The 17,907-nt window shown below is 43.2% G+C and overlaps 1 protein-coding gene across 12 annotated transcripts in view; it reads right to left on the minus strand.

The window, feature by feature from the left end:
* Positions 1 to 17,907, minus strand: part of Arpp21 (cAMP regulated phosphoprotein 21) — a 155,412-nt gene that overhangs the window by 1,645 nt on the left and 135,860 nt on the right. For all 12 annotated transcript variants that reach the window (XM_051201418.1, XM_051201433.1, XM_051201450.1 and 9 more), the window contains one exon: positions 199 to 347. In XM_051201418.1, the coding sequence (XP_051057375.1) occupies positions 199 to 347 (149 nt within the window). The remainder of the gene's footprint in view (positions 1 to 198; positions 348 to 17,907) is intronic.

Raw genomic sequence — 17,907 nt, forward strand, 5'->3', positions numbered from 1 at the left:
AATGGAGGCAAATTCAGCACAGTATTTAAAAGACCAGACATTTTTCTCCTTCCACATCTCAATCAAAGTCCACCCATCGGGGAGGATGGTTCGAGCATCCACAACCCTATTAAGCACTGACCACAGGGAACTCCCTATAGTGCTTACTTTGAAAAGTGTGAGGTTGTGGCTGGGGCTTTCCCAGATGCTGGTACACACCTGAAAAGAAGACACGGTTGGGTAGGAGACCATTACACCCTGCACTGGGGCACCTTGCTGACTGCTCATCACGCCCTGGCTGTGAGGTGACTGCTGTACTCCCATCAGGCCTTGGAAACCCTGCTGGCCAGACAAGACTGGCTGGTAACCTGTGAAAGAAAGGAAAGGAAAGACCCTCTTGAATGGATTATAAGAGGCTGGAACAGAGACACATTGTGGCATCATTTCAAAGTGAGGCTCAGATAGCTCAGTCCCCATGCTGTGAATATGCTAGCCAGCTGCTTGTTTCCTAAAAATGAAAAGTTTTCAAAAAGAAATCTCCAAGTATGGACAATAGCATGGTTTCAAAAGGTATGCTGACATTTCCATTGCTACATAAAACAGTCCAATAAATTTTTTTCTGATATTTCTGTGGTTACAAAGAATGGTCCAGTGGAAACCCTCTGACATTTCCATTGTGCATAGGATACTCAGAAAATCCTGACATTTCTATTGTTACATAGAATGGTCTATGAAATCCTGGTGTTTCTATTGTTACACAGACTCTTCCAATGAGCATATGCGACTATGATTAATTCTTCATTACATAGAGGCATCTCTAGACATCATAAATTAGCACTTCCATGTTTGGCTTCCTCAGTGGTCTCCATGATTTCATATTACTGTGGATGTTTTAGTTGAAATGACTGCTTCACTTTCTCCCCAACTCTTCTGAACCATCTTTATGTGTGCAGAGACCACCAGTCTAGTCACATAGTATGAATTCTACTTGGATATGTCCTAGTGAACAAAATGGCTTCCTGAGTAATTAAACATCCACGGAGGAAAAACATGTCAGCAAAAGAGAAGTATACTGTATCTTTATTCTGTTCAACAATTAGTTCCTAAGGCAGCAGTTCAGGAAACTATGCAGTAAATAGTCATGAACCTTTATTAGATAGTATAGAATACAGTACTTTTTAAACAATTTCATATTTTGTTCATTTGTTGATTGTCCTTCTTTTCTTTCTTTTTCTTTAGTAATGGAGCAGATTTGATTTATTTATTTTTGTCCTCAAAACAAGTAGTTCAAAGTGCATTATAAAAGAAGATTGAGAACTGTTCTTATAAGTGTTGAAGAAAGTTACGACTTAGACAAGATGATACAGCAATAAACAAACACAGCCCCTTCAGCCTCTGCTGTAAAATAAGGTGCATCCAGAGATTATATAATATAGTACACTGAGAAACTGAGGATAAGAGAGGAGTGTCTTACCATAGACAGAGATAAGTTGTACAACCTGATTCTACAAATGAAACAAGAACACAGAATGTATACACATAGTTAATAAAATAGTGTGTACTGAGTACTTCCAAGGAAAGATAAAATTATAGCCTTTCACAGAAGAAACTACTTGGCTGTGTAAATACATATCTTCATTTATATCACAAATATCATAAAAACATGGTTGCAGAGAGAGATCTGAATGAGAAACCTAGTTCTGTTCTCCAAGTCGATTTGGAGCAAGTTGTTGGTACAGAAGACAGTAGACATCAAGTTTGGGGATAGGCCAAGTTTGGAGGTCTGACCGGGGCCTACAATTAGAAGGTTGAATCACTGTCTAGCTCTAAAGTCACCTTTTCACCTGTCTTGTGTGTCCTCTTATATTTATTCTCACTGCACACACTGCTCATTGCCACAAAGGCTTTTAATTTATTTTACATTTTTGTGAGGACACCACATACCACCAATATAATTAAAGGCAGTTCTTGCCTTTCTGATCTATCCTCACTGTAATGAGTACTCAAAACTTTCCTTAAAGTGCTCAGAGTCTCATGGAAGCCTCAGAGCACACCATTCTGAAGGGCTCACAACTATAGTGTGCACATCTTAAAGGCAAACCCACCTGACTTGGGTAAAGAAATACCACAAAGGCCACACCATTGTTATCACTACTTCTCAAAAGGTTTTGGATGCAGAGGTGCTTACATTTTCTTTAAAGATGGTTTCTGTTGGTCTTTAGTATCTGCACCCTCCATCCTAATTTATATATTCAGCTGCCATGAAATTCACATTGTGAGGTCAAGCAGGGGAGGTAGATAACGTAGAAAAGTCTTTGCCTTGCAAGCATGAGACCCTGAGTTCACTCCACAGAACTATTGTTTACAAGAAACAAATCTGGATGTGAGGACATGCCCTTGTAATCTGTCAGTGCTAGGGAGGCAGAGAAAGGCAGCTTCTGGGTCTTGCTGCCTTTCCAGCCTAGTCTGATGGGTGATTTCCAGGCCAGCAAGGGACCCTAAATTAAAAAGAAAAGTGATAACACCTGAAGAATGATACCCAAGGTTGTTCTCTGTTTTACACACACACACACACACACACACAGAGAGAGAGAGAGAGAGAGAGAGAGAGAGAGAGAGAGAGAACCCATACACACAAAAGAAACATAACCCTAAAATAACAACCTGAGACTATTTTACGACTTCATCTATGTTCTTTGTGGCATGCATTGTTGTACACACAGGAAAATGACTCAATATGGCTGTGGGAGAGTTAGAGTCGATGATGAGCTGTATTCTCTTCTTATCATTTGATTTTGTAGCTGACAGCAGTCAGTGTGAACTCACTGTCAAGGTTATCATAACAGAGGTGTATTTCTGCCCCATAACTGAGGGCAATCTTCTAATATTTGAAATCTCAATGTAGCAGCTAGATCAGTGGTCCTCAACCTGTGGGTCACTATCCTTTTTGGGTATTGAACAAACCTTTCACAAGGGTCACATAAGACCATTGGAAAACAAAGATAATTACATTACAATTCATAACAGCAAAACCACAGTTAAAAAGTAACAAAGAAAATAATTTCACACGAGGACCTGTGTTTAAGGGTCACAGCATTAGGAAGGTTGAGAACCTCGGCTCTAGATAAATCAAATGAGCACGAGAGGCTCATCAAAGGTGGGATGAGGGGGATGCGGAGATGGTGGCCTAATGTCTGAAACTCATTTGCACGTTTGCTGAAAGAATGCCCTCATCCTCCCACAGAGCCACTGTGTTAAAAAAATAACCTGATAGTGCTCAGAAGAGATTTATGCACCAGCGCACGCGCTAAAGCAAAACTAAGGTGAAGGGAAAGAACAGAGGTGTAATGACGTTCGGGTAAAGATGTTCAGGCAGGGGCGGGGTGGAGGGGGGAGAGAAAGAAGGAGGGAGGGAGAAAGGAAGAGAGGGAGAGAGAGGGGAAAAGAGAGAGAGAGAGAGAGAGAGAGAGAGAGAGAATTCCTTTGTAGAAAATGAAGGTGACACTCAAGGACAGGGAAAGCCCATGGGGCTGAGTCACCACATCTCCATATAGGACAGCCAGCTACAGAGTTATCCATCCTCCCTAGGTGCACAGAGGCAGACACATGCAGCCTCTCCCTCTCCAGGCCTCATCCCAGGATGGTTTGTGAGAGTTAGCATTTGGTTATGCATAGCAATATGCTACCAGCTCTGCATCAGGGTCCCACAATAAACACACTTAAGGCAAATAAGGATTTATGGGGGGTGGGCTGTGTGGGGGTGTGTGTGCGAATAGTCTTCAATTTCAAGCTGAAAACTGAAGTGTAAGGGAGGCTCAATTTATATTCATGAATCCCATTCGTTTCTCAATTTGCTCTCCAGGCAAGAAATTTACATCTGGAATGGTTTAATTGGAAGTACCCATTTCTTTAAATTATGCCAGGGAAGGTGGGCTGCAGAGGGGTCCCTAAGATAGGAGACTGCTGAGAATGTGAGCTGAGCTCCTGTGCAGACACAGAGAACTAAAAATAACATAGTGATGACCCAGGAATGAACCAGCAGCTTCTGCCCAAGACAGAGCCTTTGTCTGAGGCAGAGATGGCAGAGTCCCCGGCAGGCTGCTTATCTTGCCTGCTCAAATGAAAAATGTGTTCCAGTTTGTCAATCGGTAGCTGTGAAATGATCACTCTTTCATATTTATTGAGGATTAGTCAGCTATAATATATCTTACAAAATAGAAAAAAGAAAAAAAAGCAACACCCTCCTGCCTGATGGCTTGCTCAGGAAATGATGGAGACATTAGCAGTTTTTTATTATTTTATACTCAGTCAAGATTGATTCAATTTTCAAGTCACGTGTGCCATTTCTTTTTCTCAAAGTGAAAAGGTTAAGGGTAGATGATGCCTCCTGGCCACTAAAGGGCCAACTCTACTAAGTGAAGATTTTACAGAGTGTACAATGTCTGGCTCTTGTAAAGCTGAGGACCAAATAGGGCTTAAAGTACAAGAGAGACTGAAGCTGTGGGCAGTTTGAGGGACTTGCTTAATAGTCAGTTTGTCCTGATGCAGTACAGTGAAAACTCAGAATGTAAAGCAATCTACATGGTACATTGTTGAGACTAATATTTAACTTAAAGGCTTCGCTATAGATGACACATTGGCCATCAGGGGGATTTAGATTAAGTCTATTGCTGTTGGCTGTGGAAACTGCAAACCAGGAAAGTAGAAAGAGAATGAATTTCTCAGAAAGTTATTTCTGGATATCTTAATCTACCCAAGCAGCGTGATTTACATGTTATGCTATTAGTGAAGCATTCTTTATGTAGTAGATGTTTTTCCCACATAATATACAGTCTGTATAATATAATGATTTTTCCTATCTGTGGTGGTGATTTCATAAGTAGAGTGTTTGCTATGCAAGTGTGAAGACCAAGGTTCTGATCCCCAGAACTTAAATAAACGCTGCCTAAAATTCCAGCACTTAGAATATAGAGACAGGTGATCTTTGGAGCAAGCTGGCTACTGAGACTAGCCTATCAGTGAGCTCTGGGTTCAACTGAGAGGCCCGCCTGCCTCAATGAGTAGAGATCAATTGATAGAGATTCCTAATGTTGACCTGAGGCCTCTACATGCATGTATATATGCTTTCACCTATACATATCCACATAAACACACACTCATGCAGATATACCACATAATTACCCGGTACATTTATCCTGGTATTCCCAAAGAATTGTATCTGGAGTGGCTTGCTTCTCAATTCAGACTCTGCTCTTTTGTCTAAGGTATAAGGTGGGATCGTTGCAGTTCTTGATGATGGAAAAACTGATTATTAACATGAAGACAAATTGATTATTCGGAACTGGTTCCTTCTTTTTAAACTTTCCATTCTCTGCTGGTTCTTGGTTCTGGTGGATTCTTCTAAGGCTTCCCCTGCTTTGAAATCATCCACGGTAAGCCAGCTTTATGTGTTGATCACCCAGGCTCAGACCCAGAGAGAATTAAATGCTTTTGCATGATGCTGCAGAATCCTGAGAAGTAGTAACAATCACAGAAGCCTTTTATGGTAAATGATGGCTTCCAAAGATACAGTAAATCATTAAGGACTCAAAGCTACTATGAGAGACAACTAGAATTTATGCTGTGACTTCTGACCCTGGAGCCTCTCTCTCTCTCTCTCTTCCTCTCTCTCTCTCTCTCTCTCTCTCTCTCTCTCTCTCTCTCTCTCTCTCTCTCTCAAAGTGCTATTTATTATGCAGCCTTCACCTCTCTTGTACCTAATATAATCTCTCTCATGTGGCAGATATTCAATGACTGTTTGCTACATTAATTGTTTTCTCAATAGTTAAAATGGTTAGATGAAGAGAAGAATTATGGCCCACAGGTTTTTAACAAGATCCTCTTCGTATGAAAGGAAGGAAATCAAACCTGAAACATGATTGCCTTACCACTTAATAACTATCCTACAGGAAATCCATGCAGATGGTGGGACAGTGGGTGGACCCTGGAGGTGTAGAATGAGGTTGGTGGCTGTTCCAATAAATGTATTACTCTCTGAAAATCTTGGAAGAGCAGGCAGGGTGATCTTCAGTTTCATTCTGTTTCTCCCTACCCAAAAGCAACTCAAGGAAAGAAGGAGTTTATAGACCCAAATTCTTTCCACCACTAAGGGGAAACTGAGGCAGAAACTCAGCAGCTAGTAACATTGTACTCATAGTCAAAGCAGAGAGATGTGAATGTATCCAAGCTGCCTGTTTGCTTGATGCCTATGCGTAACTAGCTTTTGCATTCTTAACAGTCCACAAAAGGGTACTGCCCATATTTAGGATGGGTCTTCCTACCTCAAGAAACAAACAAGATATTCTCTCAAAGATTCCCTCACAGGTGAAACTGATCTCGGTATTCTTCAACTGAGGCTCTCTTCTCCGGCGATTTTAGGTTTTGTCAAACTGACAGTTAAAACTATCAGAGAAACTTAATTCTATGTAATATCAACTCAGTCAAAACTTCCCAGACAACTGGTTAACTCTAGGAAGAGCACTTGGCTGCTGGAGAAGGAGGCAGGGTTCATAGTATTTTGAGGGTAAATATCGGTGGGAGAAAGAGGATGAATGGGGATCTGCAAAGCCTCCTGGGACATCAGATGAGGGACTGGGGGAAAAAAAAAAACAAAGCCTCCGTACTCCAGCCTACCTGCAGAGCACCATGTTTGGGGGCATGTACTCTTGTTATGTATTCTCACTGTGTGGATACTGTGAGCTGCAAGTGTGTCCCTTAGTTTTATTTCACAATAGAGGCTACATCCCCAGGACACGAAGCCCTTCCCAGCTTCAGCAACCATAGCCTTTGTTGTTCCAGGGGCTGAGGATGAGGAGGGCAGGTGTGTAGCCTTATATTGAAGGATCCATGTGGGTTCCTGAAGTAGATGACTACTTTATGCCTCAGACAGCAGCCTTTGGGCCCTTCATTGAAAGAATTCTCCATCTAGATCCTGCACAAGGAGGTCAGCATCCCTGAGGGTTCCCCAGATACACCTGATTTCACTGTTTTTTGATGACATTGCCTAACTCTAACACAAGCCCCAGGTGGTTGACTAGCAGATCCAGTCCAAGTGAAAACGCAAGGCTTGAGTTTCTCTAGGACACTTTGCTCTGTGCCAGTCTGCTGGTACACATGACTCAAAGCCCATGCTGGGCCTTTAAGACAAGGGAGGCTAGATGTCCTAATGTCTAGCCAGGAGTGGTGTTCCATACCTATAATCCCAGCATGTAGGATGTGGAGGCAGAAAGATGGAGAGTTGAGGTCATCTTCAGCTACATAGTGAGTTTGAGGCTAGCCTAGGCTACATGAGACTCTCTCTCAACAAACAAACAACCCCAAAATACTACTTCATGTACCTTTACCCCAAACAAGATTGGAAGTAAAGGATCTTTGGGTTTTGCTTGTGGCTAAATTTCGAGCAAGTCAATATGCTACTCCTTTGGTGGAAGACCATGTATCTTCTAAGCAAATTTCCAGGTCTTTATTCTACATGTCTGGATTTGACAGGAAAGATCATGTGTCCTTGACTCATCACAAGATGTGAAATTGAACTGCTCAGATCATAGGAGTCCTCTATTGTTGTCATTAGCAAAATCTTCCCAAATAGTGTCCATAGGAAATCATCCACTCCAGGGGCTAAGACGGTGGTGGTAGAAATGTCAGGACTTGGTATGTACTGCCTTGGGCTCTGTGTGCTGTGCCATTAGTTGGTGCCAACCACAATCTTCTCTTAGCCTGAGGAGAACTTTAGGTGTACCAAATGTAGAGCTAAAACTGGGAGAGTATGAATTGGCAGAGTTTCTTGCTAGTCCTCATCCTTCCTCTTCACCACCTTTCTCTTCTTTAGGCTACCGTTTCCAGGAAGAGTAAAGACTTAAAGAGTAAAGGAGGAGAAGAGGGAGGAGCTGGCCACAAGCAGAAGGCCTGCGGGGCTGGGATGGAAGGAGGTAGTAGAAACCCTGACCTTCCAAGAACTGATCCCTCAACGACCTCTTCTCTGGCTTACCAAGTTCTCCTACCTATGACCCACTACTTTAAATCCTTTATGAGTTCCAGTCCCGTGCCCTCCCAAGCCATGTGAAATATAAAAAGTATCCAGATTTAAATATCCAGGTTTTTCTGTTTAATAAAGCACCAATGAAATTTAAAAACAAACAAGCAAACCAAGGGAGGCGAGTATACTAGACTGCCTTGTTCTCTTTTGCTGTTGAAGCCCATTAGGATTGATTTCTTCTTTGATATAAATGCCCTCTTTCACCTTACTTGTTGGTAGTCTCTGAATCCATTCCCTTCTTTTCCCTCAATATTTATTATTTAGTGCCTTTACTTCCTCAGGAAGGGGGTGCCTTGACCTGGGAGGAGCCTGCATGGGGATGTTCGATGCTCGGCACACTCTTCTGCACAGACACACCCGTCCTAATGATTTTGAAGGGAGGCATGACAGGTCTAAGTGGAGGCAGACTTCCCAAAGAGTCGCTTCTCTCCTCACTTGCTCCTTCCCTCATTAGCTTTCATCCCTCACAGTGAATAATTCTTAAAAGCCTCTTTACTGTCCCCGGAGAACAACCATGCACAGGTCATTGTCTGATGGCAGCACACATCAGAGGAGCTGTCCTATTACAGCCAGCCAGGGGCCTCCTCCCTGCAATTACACCACCCTGATCCGCGTTATCACTAATACAAAGCTGGGTTCCTTTCTCTCTTCTTCTTTCCTTCCTTCCTTCCTTCCTTCCTTCCTTTCTTCCTTCCTTCCTTCCTTTCTTTTTTTAAATCAGGGCAAATTTGAGAGACATTGTTAAATGACTAGAGGAATGGATCATGCGTGGAATTTCAATGAAGGCTCTGAGGGAAGCAGAGCTGAATCCAATTTTAAATGGAAGAGGCTGTCATATTATTGAAGTAATTCTCTGAACTTTCCTGGCCCAGAGTGCTGTGCTGACAGCCGAAGATTTCCAACAATCCGGAGGGAGGAAGGCTGCCTGCAGAACTCACCAACATTTTACTTTCTTAATGAGGGTAGGGGCTCAGAGGACAATATGGCACTCCTGCACCTCACCTGGCCCCATTAATTATGATGCTGCAAACTCACCTGGTGGGTAGCAGGACACTGAAACAGACAGAAGGAGCATAGGGGAGGAGTCAAGAACAAGATGGAGGAGGCTGTGGTAACTGGCCCCTTGGTGCCTATCTCCACAGATTTAATCCATTTCACCAGGAGGCTACAGGCGGTGAAGTCAACATCACAGACCTTCTGCATGGCTATAGGGTATAAGAATGTAACCAAGCCTGGCCAGCCACCTCAAAATAAGTACTACAGCAACAGATTCAATCTGTAGATAGCTATCTATGACCACACCTGAGAAGCTTTTTATAAAGCAACAGATAATGTCTCAAAAGCATTTTTTGGGACCAAGAAGATAGCTCAGTTGATAGAACATTTTCTGGGCAAGTGTGAGGACCAAGGTTCAGATCCTGAGAACCCATATACTGTCTGGGAGGGCATTGGCAGGCCACCTGCAATCCCAGCATTTCAGAGTTGGAGGCAGGGTATTCTCTAGGCAAAGTGGCTAGCTGAGCTAGCCAAACCAGGAAGCTAGAGTCTCTATAAGAGAGCTTGCCTCAGTAAATAAAGGGAAGAACAACCAAGAAAGATACTTGCTGTCAATTTCTGGCCTCCACAGGTGCGCACGGCGCACAGACACACACACACACACACACACACACACACACACACACACAAAGAATACATACACACACACACAAATAATACATACACACACACACAAATAATACATACACATACACACACACACAGGCATATACACACACATGCACACACATACTGGTTTCAAGCTACAAAGTCCTTAGAAATCAGTTGGCACTATTCCTGATTATATAAAAAATTATTTCTTGAGCATATATGTGTGTGTATGCATGTATATGTATGTGTATGCATTTGTGTTGGGAGAAAGGTGCACATGTGTGCCACACACCTCATGTGTGCAGTAGCTAGAGGACAACTTCAAGAGTAATTCCTCAGGAGCCATCCACCTCCTTTTGAGATAGATTCTTTCAATAGCCTGAAGTTCCTTAACAAGGCTACTCTGGCTGGCTACTGAGCACTGGGGATCTACTTATTTCTGTTTCCCTAGGACCAGGATAACAAGCTTATGCTAAGATATCTGGCTTTCTCATCGGGGTTCTGGAAGCTTGGACTTGGGTCCCCATGCTTAAGGAGTGAGAATTTTAGGGGCTCATGTAATATACAGCCCCTGATGTTTTAACAGTGGCTCTTTAAGCTAACAGGAGATACCTCTAACTCAACTCTAACCTAACCGTCAATGTCAAGCAACCTCGTTGCTCTTTACTTCAATTTCTATTATTTCTATCTTCCTCCCTCAAATATATTGTTTGTTCTTTGCCATTGAACATCTGTGTGACTATAACAGCAATTCTCGGGGCTTCTATGTGGGCTGGAGATGGTACCAATCACATAGGGGTGGGAAATGGGAAAGGAGAGAAAGAAAAGTAAGAGAATGTCTTAGACTCTGGGGATCTCTGAGGAAGGAACTACTATTTCAGGCAGGGTACGGATGGAAGTTGGCTAATGGAAGGCTTCCAGGTAGTTCTTTGTCAAGCCCTGCTATACAGAGGCTTGACCCTTCCCCACAGGCAGTAATCTGATGTCATAATCCACAACATAAGGAGCTTCTAATAGGAAGATGAGTAGATACTGCTAATGGTATGAGGTGTGAAGAGTCAGGATCCACACATTCTAAGGCCAGAGATGTGAGAAAGAAGTTCAAAGGCAGTAAGATGCAGATAAGGCCAGTAGGAGGTGACGGAAGTTGAATCAGGCTCACACTGTAAGGCCTTAAACACTATGCTACAAAATGTGATTTAATTCGGAAAGATCGGCATGCAGAACAGGCATATAGATATGCATGGGATGCTGAAACATTGGTCAGTTTTAGAAAGCTACCCCTGAATTCATCAAAAATGAAAGGTTGAAGGTTGGGGGCCTGTGGGGACAGCAATACTAACTCAAGAGAAACAATGGAGACATTAGCTGAGCAAGGGTAGTACTGGTAGATATGTGCAACACATCCAAGAGATACTTGAATGTGTTGTAGCCTGTCACTCAGAGGCAGAAAGAACACAGCCCTAGGGTACATAGTGATTAGCAGCCCATTAGTTGGAGGGACAAGAGGGACCCATGCATATTTGTTATCATTCATTAGTTATCAATAAACAAATGAGAAAAAGACCCCGAAATCTTAGTCAAGCTAGGACACCACGGCTGCTCTTGGAGATACTACATTGATGAGTTACTGCCACCTGAGACAGCGATTGAAATGGACCTCTAAGTCATGGAAATACTCAAGCATTGAGTTGTGGAAATAAATGAAAAGTCAATAGAAGTATGAGGAGAGGTAGAAAGGCTAGAGACCCAAAAGAAGACTAGAATCCAGAAAGTAGAGAGGAGAGGATGCATGAGGACAGAGAGCAGGGAAAAATGAAGAGAGCTGCAAAGCTATTATGAAAGACAAGTGTCAAGCCCAACTTCAGCAAATAATAGCGGCCTGGATGGAAACAAAGGAAGCAGAAGACAATTGTTTCCATGTGAAGAATTGCAGTGAGGTCAAGAACAGCAGAGGACCAGATAGAGAGCCATGTACAAGGGATTGTTTGAATTTTGATGGTTTATTTTCTATGCTTTTGAAACATGGATAAAGCTAAGGTATCGCGGTTAAATAAGGATCAGGATAAACAAATAGGCTGAATAGATGTTTATTCAGGGAGAAATTACTTACAACCTAGACAGATGAGCACCAGGAAATTCCACCCAATGCTCTCCTGTCCGAGTCCCGCCAGCAAGAGAGCTTTTCCAGGCCCTTTCTCTGACCTCTTTCCACAGGTCACTTCCGCCCATGGCTCCACCCCCCAATGGGCGTGGTCAGTGCCAAAGAAGGACTATCTCACTACACCAAGGGTCTTTATATTTTGAGAAGGGGATACATGGGAAATGGTTAATAATCTAGGAGAGAGTAGAATAGACTCCACTCTTCTATGAACTCTGTGATTACACACCAAGGGCTATATACAGCCAAGAAGGTTGGGAGCTGGTGACAGAGAAACTTCATTTTTCTCTCTCGATGATCTGAACTCAGTCTCATTCTGTCACTCTCATGGATCTCATTCAATCAATCAGGGAGATGTCCTGGGCCTTACCTCTCCGCCAACTTGGTTGAAGACATTAGACAACACACACTCACACACACACACACACTTAGGAAAAGCACAAAACAGTGCTGTATGGTAATTCTGAGAAGTCAACACGTAGCACTCAAAATGAGTCCCTACAAGAATATGATGGAAAAGATGCTTTTGTCTAAGTTTGGGGATATGATTCATATTCTTTGATTTACATTACTGACATAACTTCCCAAATATTCAGTAAAGCTCAATGAGAAGATCCACTTTCAGATGAATTCTGCATCCAAAATCAGTTGACAGAGATTTTTGACATAATGGGATAGTTTACAATAGTTACACTGTTGAACTAGGATGATTGAGTTAAATTCTCAAACAGAAACTGTAGAAAGAACTGGGAAGCTGTTTTCAGTTATGGCAAAGACACACATTCTTTGAGTATATATGTGCGAATTGCCACATGCTAACCAGGATCTGGTTTCTTCTCAATTTTTGTCACATTTTAGGGGGAATTTTTTTTTAACATGGCCTCTGGAAGCTTGAACTCAGGTACTTACTCTTGCATAGAAAACACTTTACTGCCTGAACTCTCCCCCCAAGCCAAGGCTAAACATTTTTAAAGTTGTCTTAACAGTTAGAGCTGGGAATATGACTTCCAATTCATTACTATTGTGTAATTGCATCAATATCCCAATAGATGAGACCCCAGAGCAAATGCCTCTGGACATCAGATATTGGCATACACTCAAACAATAGTCAAGAGACAATTTTTGTTTCTCTGTATAACCACTGGCACTGACAGAACAGCAGCAATGGAGATCTTATATCCTTCATAGGAGGAACTAATTTCAAGTGTTGTTTTTATCTGGACCAAGAAATCATCAGAAATTCTCAGACTTTCCCACACAGATACACATTAGTTTGTTTTGTGCTGGTGAGATGGCTCAGCAGGTAATGCGCTTGCTGTGCAAGCATGATGACTTGAGTTCGGTCCCTGGAGCCCATGGTGGAAGGAGAGAACCATCTGATAAAGGTTGCCCTCTGACCTCCACACATGCATTGTAGCATGCAGGCACTGGAAACATGCACACCCCTGCAGGTTGTCTCAGCTACATACTGAGCAGCCTCACTTTTTAATGACCTGCTCCAGGGAAGGGAGAGAAATGGTTCTGATCAGTCACTTGTTAACTCCTGCTGTCGCCCCAGGGCATCTAAGGGTAACACCAGCCTTCCATCATGGTTAAAAAGTGATTTATAAGCTCCAAGCTGGAGCTTCTAAAAATGGCTGCCAGCTCATTGCCTGAAGTTTTCTTTCAGATGGCAGAGTACTTTCCCCACAAAGCACAGGCAGAGCTCTCAATTCTTAGGATAACAGAGGAAGCCTCTGGGTCCAGATTTCTGCTACCTCAGACTATACAAACATGGGAAATGCAGAAGCTGACATCTCCCTGATGGACCATGAGGCCACACCCAAAGGTATCTGTGTGAGGCACTGTGCTGGGCTCACCCACCCAGAGTCCTGACCTGACTTCTCAAAGCATGTCTTCATTTACTACTCAATCTAGGCTCCTCATTTTACATCTGTCTCTCCTGGCTAGAACACTGGTTCCCATGGGTCAGTGGTCTGCAGGCTAGCCTGTCTCTGCAGAACCTCAAATGATCTTGAAGGACAAATTATAAAGCACTGGACCCCAAAGATTCTACTGTAGTCAGATTATGCTACATCCTGAAATGTGGTTTTTCACAAGTTGATGTTGACCTTGAGATCTCATTCCAAGGGTTTTGAAAAAAAGTTCAGTTGGTAAAGTGCTTGCCTCATAATCACAAGGACCTGAGTTTGATATCCAAAACCTACACTAAAAATGCTGGCCATGGTGGGCTGCATTTGTAATTCCAATGCAGGGGAGGTATGTATAGAAGGGTGTCTGGTGCTTACTGGTCAGCTAATCTAAGTGATTGTTGAATTTCACACCAGTGAGAGATCCTGCCTCAAAGGAGTTTGCTAGTGTTCATGACACCCAGGTTGTTCTATGGTCTCTTCATACCTGTACACACATGAATACTCATGTGCCTTGGTGGGGTGGGAGAAGAAACTAGAAGATCTTATTTTGATATCCAGTGGCCTTCATGAAGTTCTTGTTAGTAAAGTTACCTGGATTGCGAAAACAGTTAAACTCCACCACACACTTCTTTCTTGAATTTCTACCAGTTTACTGTTTACTACTTTTCTGAAAACAAAACAAAACAAAACAAAACTAACAAAAAGAACAGCTTAGTAAAGAGCTGCATCCCTTCTCCCCAATTCTATTTTACTTATTTGTAAAACAGGCTCAGTCTTTGTGTTGAGGAGGCCAGGGTAGACCGATAACCCTCTTGTTGATTGACAGGCCAATGGTGAATGGCACTCAGTGGTCAACACAGGTCACTGTCTCTGCTTTTCCTTGCATTCTCACTTTGCAAGGCCTTTAGCCACTTTTTCACTTACTTGGAGCCTTCTTCCCAGATATATATTTTGGCCTTCTTAACAAAGAACTATCTCCTTCTGTCCCTGTCCCTGCCTGGCCTGGGATTCTTCTTTTAACACCATGATTTACTGTTAATTGTCAACCTGATGGAATGAGAATCACCTGGGGAGATCCACCTCTGGGCGTACCTGTTGGGAGTTGCTTTTATTGCATTAATTAAGGTGGGAAAACTGCCCACTACAGGAAGGTTCATTTCCTGCCTGGGAACCTGGCTTGTGTAAGTTAATTGTCATCACACAATCTGAGATGATCTTGTGGTTGGTGAGCAGAAGCCACACTTGGATGTAATGGGTGGGGGAAATTGTTCATTCTCCTTTCTGTATCGGGGTTGATGTGTGCTCATGTGCCTTCCTGCCCTCACTGGATTACATGGTTAGTGAACTAGGCATGGTCATTATTCTCATTTACAGAAAATAAAAACGATGCAGAAAAGAAGTAGATAGAATGCTAAGTTCATGAGGAGTTGAGCGGATGACTCTCCTGACAGTGACTTTTTTCTGTACTCTCAGGACCCCGCCAGGAAACTGAAAGGCTAGGACAAAATGAGAGCTGGAGGAAGGGTGGCGGCCTGTGAGAAGGAGCAGCATCCCAGTGCAGGAAGCTCTGCTTCCGTAGCTGGTCTTCCGCCCTTTGGCCTCTTTCAGGACATGCTTTACACTAGCATGATTTACCCAGAAGCCACCCAGGCAAAGTAAGCCTAGGGAAGCATTGCATGGGGTTAGAAGAGAAGAAGGTATTGGAAAATGGAGTAACCACCATACTCTTTCCCTTCTGAAAACACAGAAATGCCACATCAGGAAGCACTTCCCAGTCTACTGGGCCAAACTGCACAAATGAGGATTTTAAGAGTGAATTGGGTCATGCTTCTAGTAGCATCCTGTGTTTGCTTTCTTTTTTGACAAATTAAAGATTGATTTACTTTATGTGGGTGGGTGTTTTGCTTGCATATCTGTCTGTGTATCATATGCATGCCTGATGCCTACAGAGGCTAGAAGTTGGATCCCCTGGAACTGGATGTAAGGACCATTTTGAGCTGCCATATGGATGCTGGGAATTGAAGCTGGGTTCTGCACTATGACAAGTGTTCTTAACCTGAGTTGTCTCTCTATATACTATTTCTTGATTTTATAGGCCTTTTCCTTTCTCAAAATTCATCATTTTTAACATCCAATAATATGTCAGACTGTGCACTTAGCATGACCGCTTCAGCAATTAAATAAAAGTTAACTTTCAAATTTATGTGTCATTAGGCATTAGGGTAGAATATTTGACTCCTTGCCCTGGTGCTTGACTCTCCCTTTGGAAATGGCAGCATTGGTAGGGAACTCATAATAGCATAGGGAGCATTATTAAGTAATGTCACTGTCTAAATATCCTAAGGGAAAGAGAAAAATGATATTATGATTCAACTCAAGTCGCACCACTTGTTTTGTTAAATTTGACATTTTCCTTCACTTTCTGCAGAAGCAGGGGGCTGAGAACAAATGTTAGCAGTGGGAAAGTAGAGAAAGAACAGATGAAGGTCTCCATCCCTGCCAGCCCCCACCCATTCTTTCCTTTCTGTGAGTATCACTGGCTAAGAGAGTTCTGTAGCTTAGCTTTAAGCTTATAGTGCATTTAACCAAAATCTGTTCCTTATTTGCTTATTTATTGGTGCTCTGGCTAGACACATATTCTACCACCAAATTACACTTCCAGCCCTGATCAAATGTCTATTGCAACCACCAGCAAGGTGAGACTCTGTAGTGTGCTTACAACTGGAAAAAGTCACAGACTCCGTAATTGGATGGAAGCTGCGTGACAGCTCTTCTGCCCATTTCTTCCTAGTTCCCGTTTTGTTTTGTTTCTACAAACCAGAAGCAAACAATTCCCCAGCCCCCACTTGCTGGGACTTTCTCAGGGTAAGATGCCGGGTAAGGGTAAGGTGATTTCCGCAGCTCGTGTCATTTACTCCACAGTGACTGGCCTCCTCGAAAGTCAGTGGAGGTTTTACTCACTTCAGAATTACACTTTCAGTGAGACCCTTCCTGGACATTCGGAGTATCTAGTGGGGACCTCATCTTCCAAAAACCAAACTAACAAACAGAACTCCTGGAAATGTTTCTTCTAGCTCCCAGCATCCAGGTTTCAGCCTACAAAACCTCCGTGGGCCACGAAGGAAAAGCAGTGCCGATGAAAGGGGCTGTGGCTAATTCAGTTTGTGTGCTGCTTGGCCTATGAAATATAAGGAGATTGTTAATCTCTAGGAGCTGAAGCAGCTTGGGAGGCAAATGCTGACACAGCACTTAGGTCAGGGGAGAACAGAAAAGGCAGGCAGGTTCTAGCCAGGAGCAGCCAGCCGGTAGGAACCATTTAGCAACCCAGACACCAAGTGAGCGTATGGACCCAATTTCCGGGCTGCAGTATCCATCCTAACAATCAGCTTCTGGGTTCCAGACTGGGTCAGGCCATCAGTACCAGCAAAGGCACAGAGAACAGGTTTCTTGCCAGTGTAGATGAGACCAATCCAGTTCTCCATCTTTTGTTTTCTGACCAAGGTTTGCCCACCCAGTAGCTTTGCTTTCCCTACCAAAGAGTTCAGGGAATGGTGAAGGTACTCTCTCTTATACAGCCTTCTTAGGGAGGCTAAGGGGTTGGCTCATTGGGTAAAATGCTGGCAGTAGAAACTTCCCCGAAGTTCCTGGGTAGCTAGTCTGGCACAATCAGCAGAAAACAAGCAATCAAACAAAAACAAAGAGACCCTAAGATGAAAGGCAAAGACCGACATGTGAGGTGAGGTCATCCTGATCACCACACATGCACCATGGTATGCCCCATGCACACATTAATACCCACGTGCGCGCGCGCACACACACACGCGCACGCGTGCAGAGCCTTCTCCGATCTCAGAGATGATTAGCAGACCCAGATGCAGGCAGATCAGACATCTTAAATATTTTCCTCCTGACTAACTCAGTGGAGCTCCCCTCCTCACTTCTAAAACCCGCTCCTCAGCTTTCCCCAGCAGCTGTGCTGGCCAAGGAGTCCCTTCAGCTGCTGCCAAGCTTCTTGTCACTTAGCAGCCAGAGAGAGAACTGGGTCAAGGTCAGACTTCCACTTCACAAGTCACTTCTAATCTTGTCCCTTTGTAGAGTTTTGCGTGAGAGGAGTAATTAATCTTTAAAGAAAA

This window comes from Phodopus roborovskii, unplaced genomic scaffold (assembly GCF_943737965.1).
Source record: "Phodopus roborovskii unplaced genomic scaffold, PHOROB, whole genome shotgun sequence".
NCBI lineage: Eukaryota > Metazoa > Chordata > Mammalia > Rodentia > Cricetidae > Phodopus > Phodopus roborovskii.